This window comes from Mytilus californianus, unplaced genomic scaffold (genome assembly GCF_021869535.1).
Source record: "Mytilus californianus isolate M0D057914Y unplaced genomic scaffold, xbMytCali1.0.p SCAF_3, whole genome shotgun sequence".
NCBI classification, from domain to species: domain Eukaryota; kingdom Metazoa; phylum Mollusca; class Bivalvia; order Mytilida; family Mytilidae; genus Mytilus; species Mytilus californianus.
Window position 1 is genome coordinate 21,747,289 of NW_026262679.1, and position 19,011 is coordinate 21,766,299.

The 19,011-nt window shown below is 31.9% G+C and overlaps 1 protein-coding gene across 1 annotated transcript; it reads right to left on the minus strand.

Annotated features, from left to right (window-relative positions):
* Window positions 1-1,685: 1,685 nt before the first annotated feature.
* Window positions 1,686-2,951, minus strand: LOC127733475 (toll-like receptor 4). Its single transcript, XM_052242831.1, has one exon. The coding sequence runs from the start codon at window positions 2,795-2,797 to the stop codon at window positions 1,811-1,813; it is 987 nt and encodes a 328-aa protein (XP_052098791.1). The 5' UTR covers window positions 2,798-2,951; the 3' UTR covers window positions 1,686-1,810.
* Between the last annotated feature and the right edge of the window lie 16,060 nt (window positions 2,952-19,011).

Genomic DNA, 19,011 nt, shown 5'->3' on the forward strand with positions numbered 1-19,011 from the left:
ATCAGAATAGATTGATACCATTCATTTTACGTCATCATAATCATACTGATAAAGGATATCTTTTATCCGAAATATTTATAGATACTTACTTTTAATGTTTGCTTTTTTTCTAATATTGGTGTTGTTTTGTACACTTTTTAGGTGTTTATATGATTTACTTATTGTGTACAGGTATCGTTACTCGTACCGATTCAGCTCCTTCGTAAGAATTGACACTTTCTTTACATGGATTTATTTTTATTTATCTTGATAATTTCATTTTCAAGTTTGATTTTATGTCCGCAATGTTCTCCTTTTATTGTAGCATATATCTTTTTTTTGTTGGTTTTTGTTTAATTCCGTTATTTCTTCCAATCAGAATAAAGATTTGTGACAGCACGCATGCCGTTACCATAGTGAAGCGTCCTTTTTTTGGGTTACAAACCGATATTATACTGACAGGGTCAGAAAAATAGCAACAATCAACATTCAATCTATTTAGGCGTGGATCGGTTTGAAGATAAACTTATGCAGTTACTAAATTAAATTGTACAAATGCTAAATATAAATAAGAAGATGTGGTATGGGTGCCAATGAGACAACTCTCCATCTAAGTCACAATGTGTAAAAAGTAAACAATTTTAGGTCAAAGTACGGCCTTCAACACGGAGCCTTGGCTCACACCGAACAGCAAGCTATAAAGGGCCCCAAAATGACTAGTGTAAAACAATTCAAACAGGAAAACCAACGGTCTTATCAATATAAAAAACGAGAAACGAGAAACACTTATGTTATATTTTATATATTCACGCAATATTTCGCTAAACAAATTAGCTTCATCCGGCGCTGATGAATCTAATTTGTCTCTACGATATAGTACGTCTAGTATTTACATCCCTGGCTTTCAAAGTGGATTAGAGGTTTCCTGGTGAAGCTAAATCCAGAAGAGCGCTTCGGAGCACAAAGATTATTTTTTACTATGAACTCGGTCTATGATTTCGCGCTGAGGACTTGAGTCCAAAGCTTCAAATTGTATGCCTCACTTGAAATAAGGGTCACGCTACGCCACTGTCGAACCATACACTCATATACTGGTCCAATTTATACATTCTCAGTAATTTGTACCTTCCAATGAAGAAGACATGATTATAAAATTTAAAAGAGCTAATTTGATTAAAACAAATTTAGATTTTGAACAATCTAAGAAGTAGTTCAGAAATAGAGAAAAGGGAACGCCTGTCCCTCCCGGATCAGCTGAGTTCACTATAGGGTTTTCATGATTTGTCTCTGCTAAATCGATTTGCGAGACTTGAACATCGATAAACTATGGTAGTCCTAATTTTCTACGGAGTTCATATCGCTCAATCTTTAGGTTTTTAGTAGTTTATGGTGAATTTGTTTTTGTTATCTTCATTTTTTTTAATTGCCCATAATGTTGTCTGCTTTTCTTTAAGTTATGACTTTTCATTTCTCTGTGACATTTTCTTACCTTTTTTAATATAAATTAATAAATCTGACCGGAATGTTTCATAAACACTAATATCAAAGAATCAAGGCAAACCAAAACAATTTAGTATGGTTTATGCAGGTTCTAAGTATGCCTATTGCCACATTATTCTCAACTTTCCAACAATACACAACAGTTTATAATGACAGTGCTTTCATACTTTAGCAATAAGACAAAAACAGTTTATAGATGAGAGCACTTTAAAAAAAGAAAACGTAGAAAGAAAATAATGATGTCTTGTCGAAATTTTTTATGTATCCTTGCTGGTTCATTTTTCCTTATTTCACAATATAATTGTACTATGAAAGGTACCTTAACACTACTTCAAAAGAACCAAAGTCGAAGCTTTTGCCAAGCCATTTGAACTTCATACTCCTCAACTGGCCATTGAATAAGAAGAACATCTTTCCAAATGAAGGAAAATTTTACGGGAATATTATCCAAAGCGATATCTCTTGTAATAACAACAATCTTCTGCAGATTTTTTGAAAACTTCTCATACTTTGCACGCTCGATTTCAAAACGACTCCATTCATTTTCGACAATAGATGGCGAGACTATGAATATAATGTGTCTGCATCTGTTAATGGATGTAGCTCTTTCCGTCGCAATCGATTCGCCTACAATGAAACCTCTGACTTCGATACAGATTTTAAATCCCCATTCGTTTTCTATTTTATCTTGCAATTCTGTTACAAAACAAACACAGTCATCGGAATATGAAACATAAACGTCATAATCAAAAGTCAGCTCAAGACCTTTCTCTGCAAACCTCCGGAAATTTCGGAAGAAAAAGAAAATTATTCTCCACCGAAAATTGTACAAGAGAGTAATACAAATCAAACTTGACAAGACAGAAACTAATAATGAAATGCCTAATCTGACCCATACGGTACTATCACAGTCAACGATAAAATGGTGAAAGTTTTCAGCGACTCTTGTATAGTTGATATTATTACTAGAAGCAACCAAACAAGAGTAGTTACCATTGTTATCTAACTTAACTTTAGTTGTAAGAATCCAACGCAGAAATGTTCTTGTATCACATGAACAAATTAATCTGTTATTACTGAGATATAATTTAAAAGTTCCAAGTTTTTTGTGTTGGGTATCAATCCCATCGAGTGTGTGCTTTCCAACTGTTGTTAACTGATTGTACGACAAATCGAGTTCTTCGATGTTTTCCAACTTTGTAACAGCATTTGGAACTTTATCAAGCAAATTATGAGATAGATTAATATGTTTAAGGTTTTGGAGCTGTCCAAGGGTTTTCAATTTCCAGATATAGTTATGTGATATATCCAAAGTCATTATATTTGGACAAAAACTAAATGTTGTAGTATTAGTTCGTAAAACATTGTACAGTTTTGTCTCTTTCAGGATAAGAGTTTTTAGGTGGATTAAAAGTGGAATTTTCTTCGCTCCAATTGTAATATCTGAACTTATGCCTGACAAATCTAAATATTCCAGACTATTAAATCCCTCAATAGTTAAATATGGAAAGATGTCTGTTTCAAAGTAAGATAATTCAAAGTGACGTAGGGAACTATTTATCACTTTAATTACCCTAAAACCATTTGAAGACATAAGATGACTTAATCTCATAAGCTGCATTTTTTTATTCGAAAATTTTACTGTTATAGGAACTATTTTTCTCGTCCATTTTCCTTGAACTTTTGTATGGTTGTCTTTTGTCGTTACGTCAAGAAAAATTGGATTCTTGAATCTACGTGGAAAATATGAAAAATCAAATATTTTGATGTTGGTCATCTTCCTAACAAAAATGAAGAAATCGAGCGCCCAACTATCTAAACTAAAACTATTGGCCGACATTATCAGATTTTCAAAGCACTGCGGATGTTGAAACAAAACTAATGATCTGTTTTTAACTGATATGATCTCATTGTCAGATAAGTCTAAAGTTGTTATACAGATAGTTGATATATACTTCATCATCTCTGGTGTTAGAGTAACTGACTCTAGCCCGTGCTTAAAACCAATATGAGCTATCCCACGAAAAAGAATTGCGTCCATTGATTTATTCTGAAACGGGCTTAAAAGTTGTAGAGCCTGTGTCAAATGAATATTGCTGTTAGTAAGAATCAGGACTTTTAGATGTGGAAATGGAATTAAGACGCCAACTTCTACAACGACAAAATCTTTACAAGTTGTCATGTAGAATTCCTTTATATGTACCGGCATTTCTGAAAATGTTCTATTGTATAAAAAATTAACGTGGCAGTAGTCAAATCTTAACTTGTGTAAATTGTGCAGTTTCTTGAATTGCTGTCCGAACGTTGCGTTAAACACAAGATCAATTGATAGTTCACGCAAAGGACAGAGTTCGCCAACGGGAATTTTATACGGGGTTCATTCTGATGTATTCATATTTCTACTAATATCTAAAGCTGATAAATTCTTTAAGGAATCAAACACTTCAGGGGATACGATTCAGTTACATCTAGATAATTGTTAGACATAGACAAATATTTCAATAATGATAGGCCGTTGAAAGCCTTTTCATGCAACAGTCTTATAACATTGTTATCAAGCATTATATGTTCTAGATACTTATATCTAAGAAATATGTTGGCATCCAGTCTGGTCAGTCTATTATAACTTAAATCCAATTTCTTTATATCAGTCGGTAAATTGATCGGAACAGATGTTAATCCTCGTTCTTTACACTGGGCCTCTTTGTATCCTAACACATCTGATGTGATATTGCATTTTGAAAACACAGTTTTACATAAATAAACAGATACACAAAACTATGAAGATACGCATCTTTTCCAAGTGAAAGTCAAGGCAATATGAAAATTTATAGATGAAGTACTTCCTTCCATAATCAACTTGATCAACAATACTCATGGTACCATGGTTACATAAAAACAATATCTTAAATGGTCCATCACGTAATTAAAATTAGAGATTTATTTTTAAAAAGTGTTTTGTGATCACCTGTTATATAAAAAGTTTGTTTTATTTCAGAAGGATTTACTTGTATACTTTCTAGAATAACATGTAAAGGAACATATTATAAACCGCACTTCATTGATGTTTTAACAAAACCTCTATACATTATATGTCAACGATTGAAATAAATCTAAACACTCCAATTCCCTCTTACCAGTAACCGAAGTTCTTTATAGATCTTGATATTTGAATTTTTCCTGATAATCGCCATACCAAAATTTATGATAAACGGTTTTCTCCTTTGTTTATTGTCCTGTCCTTGATGGTGATGTTCTGAAAAATTAAATTATGTTAAAGGTAACAAAGGGATGACTGAAAACTTGTTTGGCCAGTTCTTTGAAAAATGCAGTATTTCATTTGCTCTACAGGGTTGTGTATTTCATATGCGCCACAGGGTTGTATTTCAATTGCGCCACAGGGTTGTATTTCATTTGCGGCACAGGGTTGTATTTCATTTGCGGCACAGAGTTGTATTTCATTTTGCGCAACAGGTTGTATTTCATTTGCGCCACAGGATTGTATTTCATTTGCGCCACATGGTTGTATTCCATTTGAGCCACATGGTTGTATTTCGTTTGCGCAACAGGTTGTATTTCATTTGCACCACAGGGTTGTATTTCATTTGCGGCACAGGGGTGTATTTCATTTGTTTCACAGGGAAGTATTTCATTTGCGACACAGGGTTGTATTTCATTTTTGGCACAGGGGTGTATTTCATTTGCGCCACAGGGGTTTATTTCATTTGTGCTACAGGGCATACGGAACTTTTACCACCACCCGCAGTGCAAATTGGACCACAATCGATATTGATAAATTTTAAATTTTGATTAGCTGTCAGTAAACAAAAATAAAATTCTTTTACATTTGCATCAAGTTTGAAAGTTCAATTTTTAAGCTATATATAATTTCTATTTTGATAAGCATGGCAGAAGATTGTTCAATTTTCATTTGAAAAATCACCCGGTACACGCCCTATAATTTCATACAATACAAAACCAGCAATGTGTGCACACGGGTTTTTTATAATTATATAAATACACATTACACCTTTAATAGAAACAAATTCATTCGCATATATATTAATTCTCTGGTTTGAAATTCATCCAACGATGCAAATTTCATATTTTACAATTTTTATTTTAATCTATTCCCTTTTTATCCTAAAATCGAGTTGAGATCATTTTCTGAAGATGGCAAGTAAAAATCTAGGTCATATCAGGTAAATATTCATGGACACAAAACAAAGGCTAATTTCTGTAAATACAAGACCATGTGCTGACTTCTATTACCTTCTGTATTTGGGGATTTTCTTTCTTCGTGACGTTACCACATATTCATTCTTTTTCAATTCTTTTTTTTACATTCTCATTTCCATGCATAAAAGATTAAAATGGAGGGAAATATATTCTCTAAGATAAACAAATTTGTAAGAATTAGACGAGGGCAGTATATGTGAACTATTTACTAAATTCATATCATCGGTTAAATAAGCTCCACAAAGAAGAAAGTACGTAGTGAAACAGTATCAGTAAGCACACATTCATCATAAAGACAAGGTGTGCCAACAGGACATGAGTATGATGTAATATGAATAGCATAATCAGTACAATAACATTAGAATTATACTCGAAAACAGAGGTCTGCGACCCCTTTATTTCGACTACCATGCTTTTTAAAGATGTCCGCGTGAAGTCCACAAATTTAAAAATGTGTTTAGTCACCTGGTGTGAATTTCAGATGGAATAGTCATGTTGAAACTTTCATTTAGTATATCTATCTCCTATTTTTCTCAACCATTAGTCTGTGCTTTGATTTACTTCAATCTAGGAATTTTCATGTAATGTAGGACTAATATATTATTATTGTTAGTGTAATAGTCCTGGAATTAATATATATTTCAAATTCCCCTAATTGAAATGACTCCAAATTTCCCGAAAAGGAGTCAATACGTATGGATAGCTTTCGTTTACCAAATCTTCATGTTTAATAAGACATAAACCTTAATTTTTTTCTCATATCAATAGCTCGTCTATGCCAATAAGTTTAACTAAGTCTCGTTTTTAATGATTAATAAACGAAATGCATCGCCGTGAGGCAAAGGTAGCAATCAGGGTTCAAAGCAGTTTTTGAGGAAATGTCTCAGAGTAATCGTGGCTGAAAAGTTAGTGGAGAATTCATATGAAGTTAAAATAAACAAAAAAAAATCATTTTTTGTACCTCAAAATCTTCTTTTTGTCAATATTTATTAAACCATTCAGAAGCGTACGAAAAGTATAAACAGTTTAGTGTACTTTATGTTTGACATCGGGAGTATACATATGACGTCATATTGTTGAGATGCCAAAGACGATGAAACAGTTTTGCGGACATTTTCATTTATGGCATTAGTATTTTTAAGCCAAAATATTTACTAAAATGGAATTTATTTTAATATGTGGCATTAGAATGGATATAACTGTATTGTATTTTAAGCTCGCTAGGAAAATTCGATTTGCGACAGTAAAATCGACGTTTTACGAAGGCCAAGCTTAACAGTTATCTCTTAAATCGGATATGTTATTCTTTTTTATTACAAATTGTAAAAGTTGAAACAAAATTACTGTTAAAATAAACTTTTTTATTAATGACTATATTAGTTGCATTATTTTTCGATGGACGTATTCAATAGGTTATTGTTACATGGGGATTTACATCTAGATACTCTGTTGTCTTGAAAACGCATGAAATATTGGCACTGGAAACTAAGCAACCATCAATAAATTAATCTAGATACTCCTGATCCACATTTTGATTTTGATTTTGATTGTCAATTAATTGCACATTGCTTTAAAACAATCATGTTACTGAAATCAAGGATGTTATATCTAATATAGCCTTATAACCCCCTTGCTGCAATTACTAAAAAGCAATTTCAAAACTTATTAGTTTTCTATATTGTGTTTTGTGTACTGTTGTTCGTCTTTTCGGCGTTTTTCGTTTTTTTTTGTCATGGCATTGTCAGTTTATTTTCGACTTATAAGTTTTAATGTCCCTTTGGTATCTTTCGCCTCTCTTTTATTATCCACAAAGTATTTGTATAAAATATAACAAGACAGGGGATTTAATGATTTATAATAATTTAAAAATTTGACCTTTTTCGTATTTATGAACCTAAAATGTTACAATGTCATGGGCTTATATTATTGTGTTTTGTGTACTGTTGTTCGTCTTTTTGACGTTTTTCGTTTTTTTTTTGTCATGGCATTGTCAGTTTCTTTTCGACTTATAAGTTTTAATGTCCTTTTGGTATCTTTCGCCTCTCTTTTATTATCCACAAAGTATTTGTATAAAATATAACAAGACAGGGGATTTAATGATTTATAATAATTTTAAAATTTGACCTTTTTCGTATTTATGAACCTAAAATGTTACAATGTCATGTGCTTATATTATTGTTTACTTAGGGTTTTTAATCATTTAAGAGTGTCAACATTTGCTTTACAAACTCGGCATGCTGTCTTGATAAGATATTACACAGAAAAACAGCGAAAAAGTTAAGAAGGCCAAATAAAGTACGAAATTGAAAAGCATTGAGGAACAAATTTCCAAAAGGTTTAGACAAATACAGCTAAGGTAATCTATTCCTGGGGTCGAAAATTCTTAGTATTTCGAAAAATTCAAAGTTTATAAACAGTTGATTTATAATGGTGACCATATCAATGATAATTCATGTCAACACAGAAGTGCTGACCACTGGGGTGGTGATAACCTCGGAGAGAAACCGAAACCTCCACCAATAGTGGAATCGACGCAGTGGTTGTAAATAAATTCATCATATATATCTGGATTAAAATTTTGTACGCCAGACGCGCGTTTCGTCTACAAAAGACTCATCAGTGACGCACGATTAAGAACCAAGTATCCCTCCCCATTAGGAAAGTAAGTGAGTTCATACTGATACAAAACTGAGAGTCTCTTAAAGGTTTAAAATTTTACACTAGTAGTATTCCTATGTTCGAGGTGACAAAATGGACAAAATTCATTCGTAGACAACTATAGGAGGAAATCCGTCGAAAAAATTTAATGAAATCGTATAGATGTACCCCAAAAAATTGCAAAGCCAGAATCACAACAGATGTGAACAGCAATACCATTGAATGATACAGTCTACTACGGTTCAGACCAGCAAAAAGTACAATTTCAGCATTTAAAAAATCTGATTAAAGGGTTTAATGTTTTCATTTTGGTTTATTGATGAATGTGATTTACGATAAATATGTTATATAATTCTATCAAAACTATGTTGTAACACTATTACTAAAAGTCTCTTTTCAATAAAGATCTATTATTTAGACTATTTACCTGACAGTGTGTTTTTGGCGCAAATGAAATGCATTATTTTGGCGCTTATGAAATATGTTTTGTGACGCAAATGAAATATCAATTAGACTCAAAAGCAAAGCATTGCTCTGGGATAAAGTAGCAATTATTATAGCTAATTAAGAATTCATGGTTCACCTAACAGACAATCAATTTTAGCTGTATTGCATGAAATACTCACTCAGTTAGATCATTTGTAAAAAATATCTGTTCAGTCTTTTTGAATGATAAAATGTAATCATCATTGACATAAATTCGTCTGAAAATCTTGTACCTATAATTGCTGAAATGCGGATAATTTGGCATCTAGTTAATAGATGTCTCATATGCAATCATACCACACTTCCTTATTTTATATACTCTCGCCACCTTGTCATCTTCTTATTCCACACATAATACCTTAATTGCAATACAATATAATGTAACCCGTTGTGGTCATCCATGCAAAGTTACTTTGCCTTACCTCATATTTTACAATTTAACTGAATCAGACCTATGTTTTATCTGTCCCAGATCTATGTTTTCTAGTTTAATGTTTTACAATTAACCTGAACCAGACTTATGTTTTACATGTAACAGTCACATGTTTATCTGTTCGATCCTATGTTTATATGTACCAGTCCAATGTTTGCCTTGCATCAGTCATATGTTTGACCTGTACCAGGCCGATATTATATATGTACCAGTCCTTAGTTTTACCGGTAAAAGTTTGATTTTTAACGGTTCGAGTCCTATGCTGTATCTGTACCACTCCTATGTTTTTATCTGTGCCAGTCCAATGCTTGACCTGTACCAATCCTTTGTTTTTACCTGTACCAGTCTTATTTTTTACCAGTACAAGTCCTCTGTTTTATCTGTACCGATTCCTAATTTTTACTTGTACCAATTCTTTGTTTTACCAGTTCCAGTCATATGTTATACATATACAAGTCCTATGTTATACCTATACTAGTCCTATGTTAATTCTGTAACAGGCCTTTGTATTACTTGTTCGAATCCTATGTTGACTATGTTTTAGTTTTTGACAGGACGACTTAAACCCCGTAGAAGTTGTTCAAAGGATTTATTTTTTTAAAAGGAAAGTGTAAGTCAATCTTAAAACACAGAAAATATGAAAAATTGTGTATTAAAGCAGCTAAACAAACACTTAACATCACATTTGTGTTACACAGTATATATACACATTTTGCAAAAAATACATAGGTGAAATCTATCTTGTAAAGGTTCTAAATACAAAAAAATGTATTAAAAAAAAACAATTTTATTTAAAGGTCTTACTTTTATATAATGAAAAGATTTATCTTATAAAATGATTATGATTTCAACTGTGTTTGTAGACTGAATGAATTGTGTTTACAGTTTCTACACAATGTTTGCACCCTTCATGTTACTCATTTTAAATAAAACAAGTAGAAAGTTCAATTTGATGAAGTCGTTATCCAGGAAGAAATTGTATGTGCGACAAGTTGTACATATCTGTGGTCGATATACCAAAGCAGTTAATCCAGTCATGATGGTGTCCATAAAACTTTCGCAGAGATGATATCATCCTCACTATTAAAGTACACGTTGTTACGGCCAGAAATCACATTTAAATTGCAGCCAACAAAAGACACAAATCAATAATAAAATTTAATAAGATCTATTATACACAAGTTTACAAAAAATATTATACAAATTGAAATGTCAACTTAACTGTTAAAATATATGTTCGATCCTTTGTCTTTTCTTTATCCGGAATACTTCTCTTAACTGTACGGAATATGGCCAATCTAGTATGATGTAGTTAACGTAAATAAAAGTGTCAATCCAACAACTCCAGAGAACTTTTGAGAATACAAGTATTAATGTCTGATCTGTCTAAATTCGGTGTCTGTATATATAGTTGTCACGGAAACTCCTAGAAAACTGTAGAAAGGAAACTTCTAGAGTACTTTAGAAGTTTAGATTACGCATCGTAGATTATGATCATTCTGGAATTATTATGTAAGTCAAAAAGAAAGTTCTAATTATTCCATCAGTATCTATGATTGTTCCTGTGAGTTCTTAACTGCACAATTATAACAATTTTTTGTAAACAAATATGTAAACATCCTATAAGGACATACAAAACAAATTAGGCCAAGGTAAATATTTATAATAATTACAATATCATAAAAACTTGGTTCCATAGCATCCGTGTTAGCGGTTTAACTTATCTAGAAAAGCATGATAGACAAAACAAACCTTTAATATCGTAGCTAATGGATGATATATACTCCATGTGAAGGTTTTGATGGATTAGTACAACATAGAAATTGGAAAGTTCACAAAACGAAACTTGAAATCATCTCATTTGTCGTAAAGTTAAATCACTGACAATTTTTAGATGTATGTCAAAATACGAAGGAGACCTACCTGTACATATGGCATCGTTTATTTCAAGCTCAACGGAATAGATGCGATCAAACTTTTATAATCATTTACTAAAAACCCAAGTAGGTAAGAATAAGAGCACAGTCGGTTCATTAAGGATACAAACGTTACAAATTTAATGTCAATAAAAAAAATCTTATTTTTGCTGATCGTTATTGAAACTGCTACAAGAGCTATGTATATGACACATAGCGATCCTACATTACGGCGTCGGCGGCGTCAGCATTTAGTACAGTCTGTGCTTGAATAGATATAGGAAGATGTGGTATGAGTGCCAATGAGACAACTCTCCATCCAAGTAACAATTTATAAAAGTAAACCATTATAGGTCAAGGTACGGCCTTCCACACGGAGCATTGGCTCACATCAAACAGCAAGCTATATAAGGCCAAAAAAATTACTAGTGTAAAACCATTCAAACGGGAAAACCAGCGGTCTAATCTATACATAAACGAGAAACGAGAAACACGTATGAACTACATAAACAGACGACAACTACTGTACATCAGATTCCTGACTTAGGACAAGTGCAAACATTTGCAGCGGGATTAAACGTTTTAATGGTACCAAACCTTCTCCCTTTTTGGAACAATAGTATAACATCACAACATAGAAAGACACACTATAAAATATCAATTGGAAGGCTTAACCCAATCAAAAAACGTAAATTAACACACAATGAACGATACCTGAATGCAAATACATAGTTAATAAAAATTATAAGGGATAAATAATTAAGGTCAAAAGTAAATAAACAGGTGTAAACGAAGTTAAAGTAGGATACCACTGTAAAATGTTTAACAATATTTAGAAAATCATCACTTTTGAAAAATTCTGCGTCATATTATATATAGGTAAATTAAAATAATTTTGTTTTTAAGTATACTTCTTCTTCTGTGTGTATACAATCTTCCGTTTATGAATACCAAGAAATTTCTTCAATATCAATAAAACTAATTTAACACTTGGTACATATGGGGTGAATATCAACAATAAAACTATACAATAAGTGCTAGATAAAACTTCCTGTACAGGTGCAAGAACAGTATTTAAGGAGAAATGAAATTGAAGTCTTTTTAAACATCGATAACTTCAAGAAACTTTAACGGAAGTTTTTTTTATGAGGGTGTACATACAGAATAGAGAATAATGTTGGAAAAGGTAGAGGATAAAGTGCAAAATAAAACAAAAATAGTTAAAATCAAAATAGAGCACAATGATGTGCTAGAATACAAAAAATGGAAAAATTTCAGCAACAAAAATGCCGGAAGCAGTAAATTGGCAGAAAAAGTTAAGAATGCCAATATGAAGGCCCATAATCAAAACCTTCATTTACATGTAACCAAGAAGTTTGGTGCATTTATTATTCTTCTTTCTTACTTGATAATGAGTATTGGTACAACACTCGATAGATATAAATAGAAATAATGTAAAACAAATCACTGGGTCAGCAACTAAACAACGTACTGAGCTTACAAAAACAAACATCGGTAGATTATTTACAACAACTTAGCATTCAAAGCAACATTAAAAAAACACTGCTCCACTTGACTGAATTTTATGGAGTATACTGGCTGATATAATCATAATCTGTCTTTTTATCTGTTTGAATAATAAGCGACTGCACATTAACCTCTTTAATTGAAACACCATTTCTCTCAAAGATTGGTATCAATTACTATTGACTAAAACATGTTAAACGTACATTCCTCTTTAGTTTTTGAAGTTACACCATCAACAAGTTATAGAAAAATAATTTGAATATAAATTGCATAACAATGACATAATGCATTTAAATTCTATACATTCATTTAATTAAATGTTCATACATAACATCGGCTTTTAATTCTCAATGCTCTTCAACTTCGTACTTTATTTGGCTTTTTAAACTTGTTTGATTCGAGCGTCACTGACGTGTCGTTTTTAGATGAAATGCCCATTTGGCGTACACATTTAGTAGCCTGGTATTTATGATGAGCTATCAAGCATTACTTCTATAAAATGACATCTCAGTTTAATATTTCAAGTTATCAAGCATTACTTCTATAAAGTGACATCTCAGTTTAATATTTCAACATGTTCAGGTCATCAAGCATTACTTCTATAAAGTGACATCTCAGTTTAATATTTTGTCTGTTTGTCTTTTTATTTTTGGCCATGGCGTTGTCAGTTTGTTTTCGATCTATGAGTTTGACTGTCCCTCTGGTATCTTTCGTCCCTCTTTTAATATCTAAAGTTATCAAGCATTACTTCTATAAAGTGACATCTCCGTTTAATATCGAAAGTTATCAAGCATTACTTCTATAAAGTGACACCTCAGTTAGCTCAGCTGTATACTAGATTCATAGTATTGCATACATCATACATATAAAAATATTCATGCTAATATTGAAAGAGTGTAAATAAGACTTTATTACTCTTATCTGTTAAAGTCGTTTGTTTCATTCTTTCAGATTTTATTTTTGTATAGTAGTTATCAGTAGTGTATAATGTATCCGATTTCATAGAGGTCATAGCCCTTTTAGCACAGGACTTCCGTCATTTGCCAGTATTAATTCGATTTATATTGAGACTGGGTTGGAAAAATTAAAAACAAGAAGGGAAGTGAAAAAATAATATTATTTTATAAAATTGTAAATAATCAGACACCGGACTATTTAACGGAGCTAGTGCCACCTACAGTCGCTGAAACTAGTTCATATAATTTGCGTAATAGTCAAAATATTACACAACCAGCTAGTAGGTTAACCATGTATCAACAATCTTTTTTTCCAGCTACAGTTAAATTATGGAATTCTTTGGATTTGAGCTTGCGCCAACTTCCAACTTTCTCAAACTTCAAACTCAAATTGCAACAAAAGTACTTTCAGTTAAAGAAGAAGCCGAATTATTTTTACTGTGGAGATCGGTATATGAACGTTCTTCACACAAGATTAAGAAATGAGTGTAGTTCATTAAACGGTGATTTATTTCGTTGTAATTTGGTTCCTGATCCATCATGTTTATGTGGTTATAGAAATGAAAGTGTAGGACACTATTTGTTTGATTGTTACAGATACACTTTACATAGAAATACTTTATTTGGAGAGCTAACTCTGTTAGACTTAGGCGATTTACAACTAAATACTGATATTTTATTATATGGTAATGAACTCCTTACCACCGAAATAAATACTACAATTTTTTTTAATGTTCATAAATATATTAAAGATACTGGACGTTTTCCTTCGCATAACAAACCATTGTAATTGTAATGATAATAAGTACACATACTTATCGCATGGTCATATCTGTCACCTTATTTAGCGAAATAAACTTTGCGAGTCGATGAAATAATGGCAAACTTTGTAGCCTAAGTACTTTTGTAATAGCTATTAAACACATAGATTGTACTTACAGTCTAGAACTATGTGTATAAATCCTTTTTTCAAAACTCACAACGTAGTAGATTAACCTTCTATGCCATGCACAACGATACACTATTTTATGCGTTATGTATGGTATATATATATACGTGTTAAATGTACTAAGTAGAACACCAAATGATCAAAAGGTGCGTTCGATTAGTTGTGTAAAATCATCGACTCGCAAAGTTTTATATACCTAAACCAATTTCCACTTCATTTTCAACGTCTTCATACGTTATAAAAAAGTATATGTATATATATATATTGTATATTTCTTTTAATGTTCATTTATTTGTAAATTGTGTATGTACTGGAGAAGACATTATTAAGTTGTAAAACTTGTGTCTCATCCATTTGTTTAGTTTCTGAACAATAAAATATGTTTAAACTAGCCCTTTTAGCATGAGTTAGTTTAAATAGTAAAAAATATACATTAATAGGTTCAATACATGTAGGTTGGTGCATATTTGGTGGCAATTTTGGTCAGATAAGCAAGTAGAAATTTAGGTCAAATTCTTGGTGCATAGTTGGTGCATTCTTGATGGCATTGTGTATATAAGGGCCCTTTGTTTCAGTTTTGGGGAAAATGGAAGATGAGAAAGGAACGATACACTATGACACGTTAAAACATTTTTGTTATTCTAGGCAGATTTTGGAGATTCGGCAGATCGTGGCAGATCATTGATAGACTCAGAATTACTTTTATTTTTGATATTTTGTCCGCACAGTATTCGACACTGTTGTGTGGTTTTTGTCCGCACAGTATTGGACACTGTTGCGTAGTTTTTTACCGCATAGTATTGGACACTATGCGTGGTTTTTTATTGTATGCACAGTATTGGACACTGATGTTTAATTTTGTTATACGGAATGTAATGAAATTCGTTTATAGTTACTTGTGAAAGTGATTTACCGAGAGTGCCTTTGTACCTAACATTTTTCTATGTAAATGTTCGAATCATATATTTTGTGAACTGTATATTATGTAGATATTCGCCTAGAATGGAATTATAATAAACAATAGTTTAGTCAATTTACTAGTATATTTTCATTTAACAACACTACGCATCACTGGATTATCTGTGGCCAAATCGTCCGTCAATTCAATGTACCCTGACCGCCATAGCATTTTTTGTGTCAGACGTTGGATCCAAGAACCATTAGTGTTTTTAAACATTTCAACATATGGATTACCATCGATTACTACTTTTAATTACCTAGATATATTTCTGAACTGTAAGTTTTTTTTTCAAACCGTTTTGATTTGGTTATCTAAGTTTATAATTATGGGCTCGTAATAGTGAAGGACGTTTAGAACCATAATATTTTGTTAAGTTTTAGAACATCAATGCTAAGGCAAAAGTTAAAACTGTGGAAGTTAAATGTGTTTCAAAAGAAGATTTGAACAGAAATAAATTTCAAGTTGTTAAAGTTGATGATTATTCCGATATATCAGAGGTTGAATTTGATTTTGATGAAATTCTTAACCAATCTACTTCTAAAAATGTGTCTAGTGGTGATGTTTATTATGATGTGGCCTCAGAAGAACAAGAACTAAATGTTGATCTGGACTCAATTGCGTCAGTATGTACCATTAATTGAGTATAATAGTGGATTATATATTGTCACGGTATAATCCATCAAACATTTTTAAAATAAATACTTATAGTAGTTGCTTTAATGTAAGTACTAACAGCAGCCGCTTGAATGGTAAGAAAAACAAATCATACGGAACTACAAAAATAAAAGTATGGACACTTTGTCCAGATGCTGACCGAAATAGATATAGATAATTAACTAATTAGTCTACAACAAATATTTGCTTATAACACTAATGCATACGGAACATTTATTTTGAAATAGATATAAGAAAATGTGGTATGAGAGCCAATGAGAAAACTCTCCATCCAAGTCAAAACTTACAAAAGTAAACCATTATAGGTCAAAGTACGTCTTCAACACGAAGCCTTGACTCACACCGAACTGCAAGCTATAAAGGGCCCCAAAAATTACTAGTGTAAAACCATGTACATTTATTATGGTACTATCATTTGATTAATAAATAAATACTATCATTTAGATTTATTAAATTTAAAGTGGATCTTGATACAATATACATGTACATAATATAACATCAAAATAACATTTCATTACATCACTAATAGTATAATATATCAGCCAGCCTTTAGAGCCTTATGAAGCACTAACAATATTTATAGAAGCGTATAAACATATGAATAAAATATCTAATCAATGTTCAAAGAACAAGTACTTTGTTATAAGTGATGCTTCCTAGTTTGATAATGGAAACTGCAAAGGAGGCGTGTATACAAACATATTTATTTCTTCATTGAAACAATACTTCAAGAAAAGCATATCTATGCATTCCCCATTGGTCTTTTTGTTTTTGTTATTTTTGGGTTTTTTTGGAAACCATATGTTTGATTTAATTTTGATTAATATTTAACATAATCTAACTAGTGTTCTGGAGTGGGGAAGGGCATATTATATCTGCTTGTCAGGAATGATGCAGACCTCTAATTGCCAAAACCATCGTAAGTATCAATCCCCTCTGGTCCTGATAAGTACAGTTGTGTTTACGGGATATCGGACAATAAAAACATTTAAAGGTAAAATTCACTTAATGGAAAAATATTCTAAATAAAATCCTTCATATTAAGTTATTAACTTCCCGACATATCATTAAGATATAATCACATTATAGAATAAGGATAACTATAATACAAAAACTTTCTGATGTTTCTGATGTACAAATACAAAAAAGGTCAATATAAGCGAATAGGCAAATCCCAATGTTGCCATTGTATAAATGACTGTCTTATTTGGGATTTGGTCCTACAAGTAAGCTTAATAATAATAAACTGTCAATAAAAACATTTATAAAACACATAATATAAATGGCAGTCATTAAAACATAAAAATTGTATTTCCCTCTGAACAAAGCATAGTAAAGCATGATTCTAATAATAAAATGTGTTCTATTAGTTAAATATGAAATACCAAGCGAAAATATAATTGATGTACGAACTAAGTCACAATCCTAAAAAAAGAGGTGGAAGATACCAAAGGAACATTCAAAACTCATAAGTCGAAGAAAAACTGACAATGCCATAGAACGAAAAACGACGATAAGACAAATAATTCCACAAAACACTACATACAAAACTGAAGACTGAGCAACACGAACCCCGCCAAAAACCGGGGTTGATCTTATGTGTTCCGGGAGGATTAGATGGTGCTTCTAATGTTACGCCCATCGTGTTAGTCCTATAAAACACGTTGATAAGTAATTTCAACCGATAAGGGCATCACGAAATAGCAGATTGGTAAGGAATCGAATTCGTAAATTATTACCCTGAAATAGATTATAGTTTAGGTTTATTAACATAATTAAAAATCAATTTTTAGCTCACATTAATCTGAAACCACACCGAACAAATGACACTTCCATAGACAGTAGACATCACCTTTAGTTAAACGTAGACAGCCTCAACCCTAAAACAACAACACTGAAATACATGAATTTTTCTGTAGTTTAAAGGTTCAGAGAAAACGGTTATCAATCCGAAGCACACATATACTGCTAAAACTAGTGTGGTTTATACAGATTCTAGTTATGTCTAAATGTATTTCCATATTAAACTCATCTATCCAACAACACACAACAGTTTAGAATGACAGAGCAAAGCGAAAAAAAAGTTTATAGATAAAAGCGCTTTGAAATAAAATGTAAAACGAAATAGATGGTATCCTGCCTACATTTGTTAAATATTCCTGCTATTTATATCCCTTTCACACATATATAATTGTACTTTGAAGGGTACATTTAACAAGATGCTGACGCTTGTACCTTAACACTACTTCAAAAAAACCAAAGTCGAAGCTTTTGCCAAGCCATTTGAACTTCATACTCCTCAACTGGCCATTGAATAAGAAGAACATCTTTCCAAATGAAGGAAAATTCTACGGGAATGTTATCCAAAGCGATATCTCTTGTAATAACAACAATCTTCTGTAGATTTTTTGAAAACTTCTCATACTTTGCACGCTCGATTTCAAAACGACTCCATTCATTTTCGACAATAGATGGCGAGACTATGAATATAATGTGTCTGCATCTGTTAATGGATGTAGCTCTTTCCGTCGCAATCGATTCGCCTACAATGAAATCTCTGTCTTCGATACAGATTTTAAATCCCCATTCGTTTTCTATTTTCTCTTGTAATTCCTTTACAAAACAAACACAGTCATCGGAATATGAAACATAAACATCATAATTAAAAGTCAGCTCAAGATCTTTCTCTGCAAACCTCCGGAAATTTCGGAAGAAGAAGAAAATTATTCTCC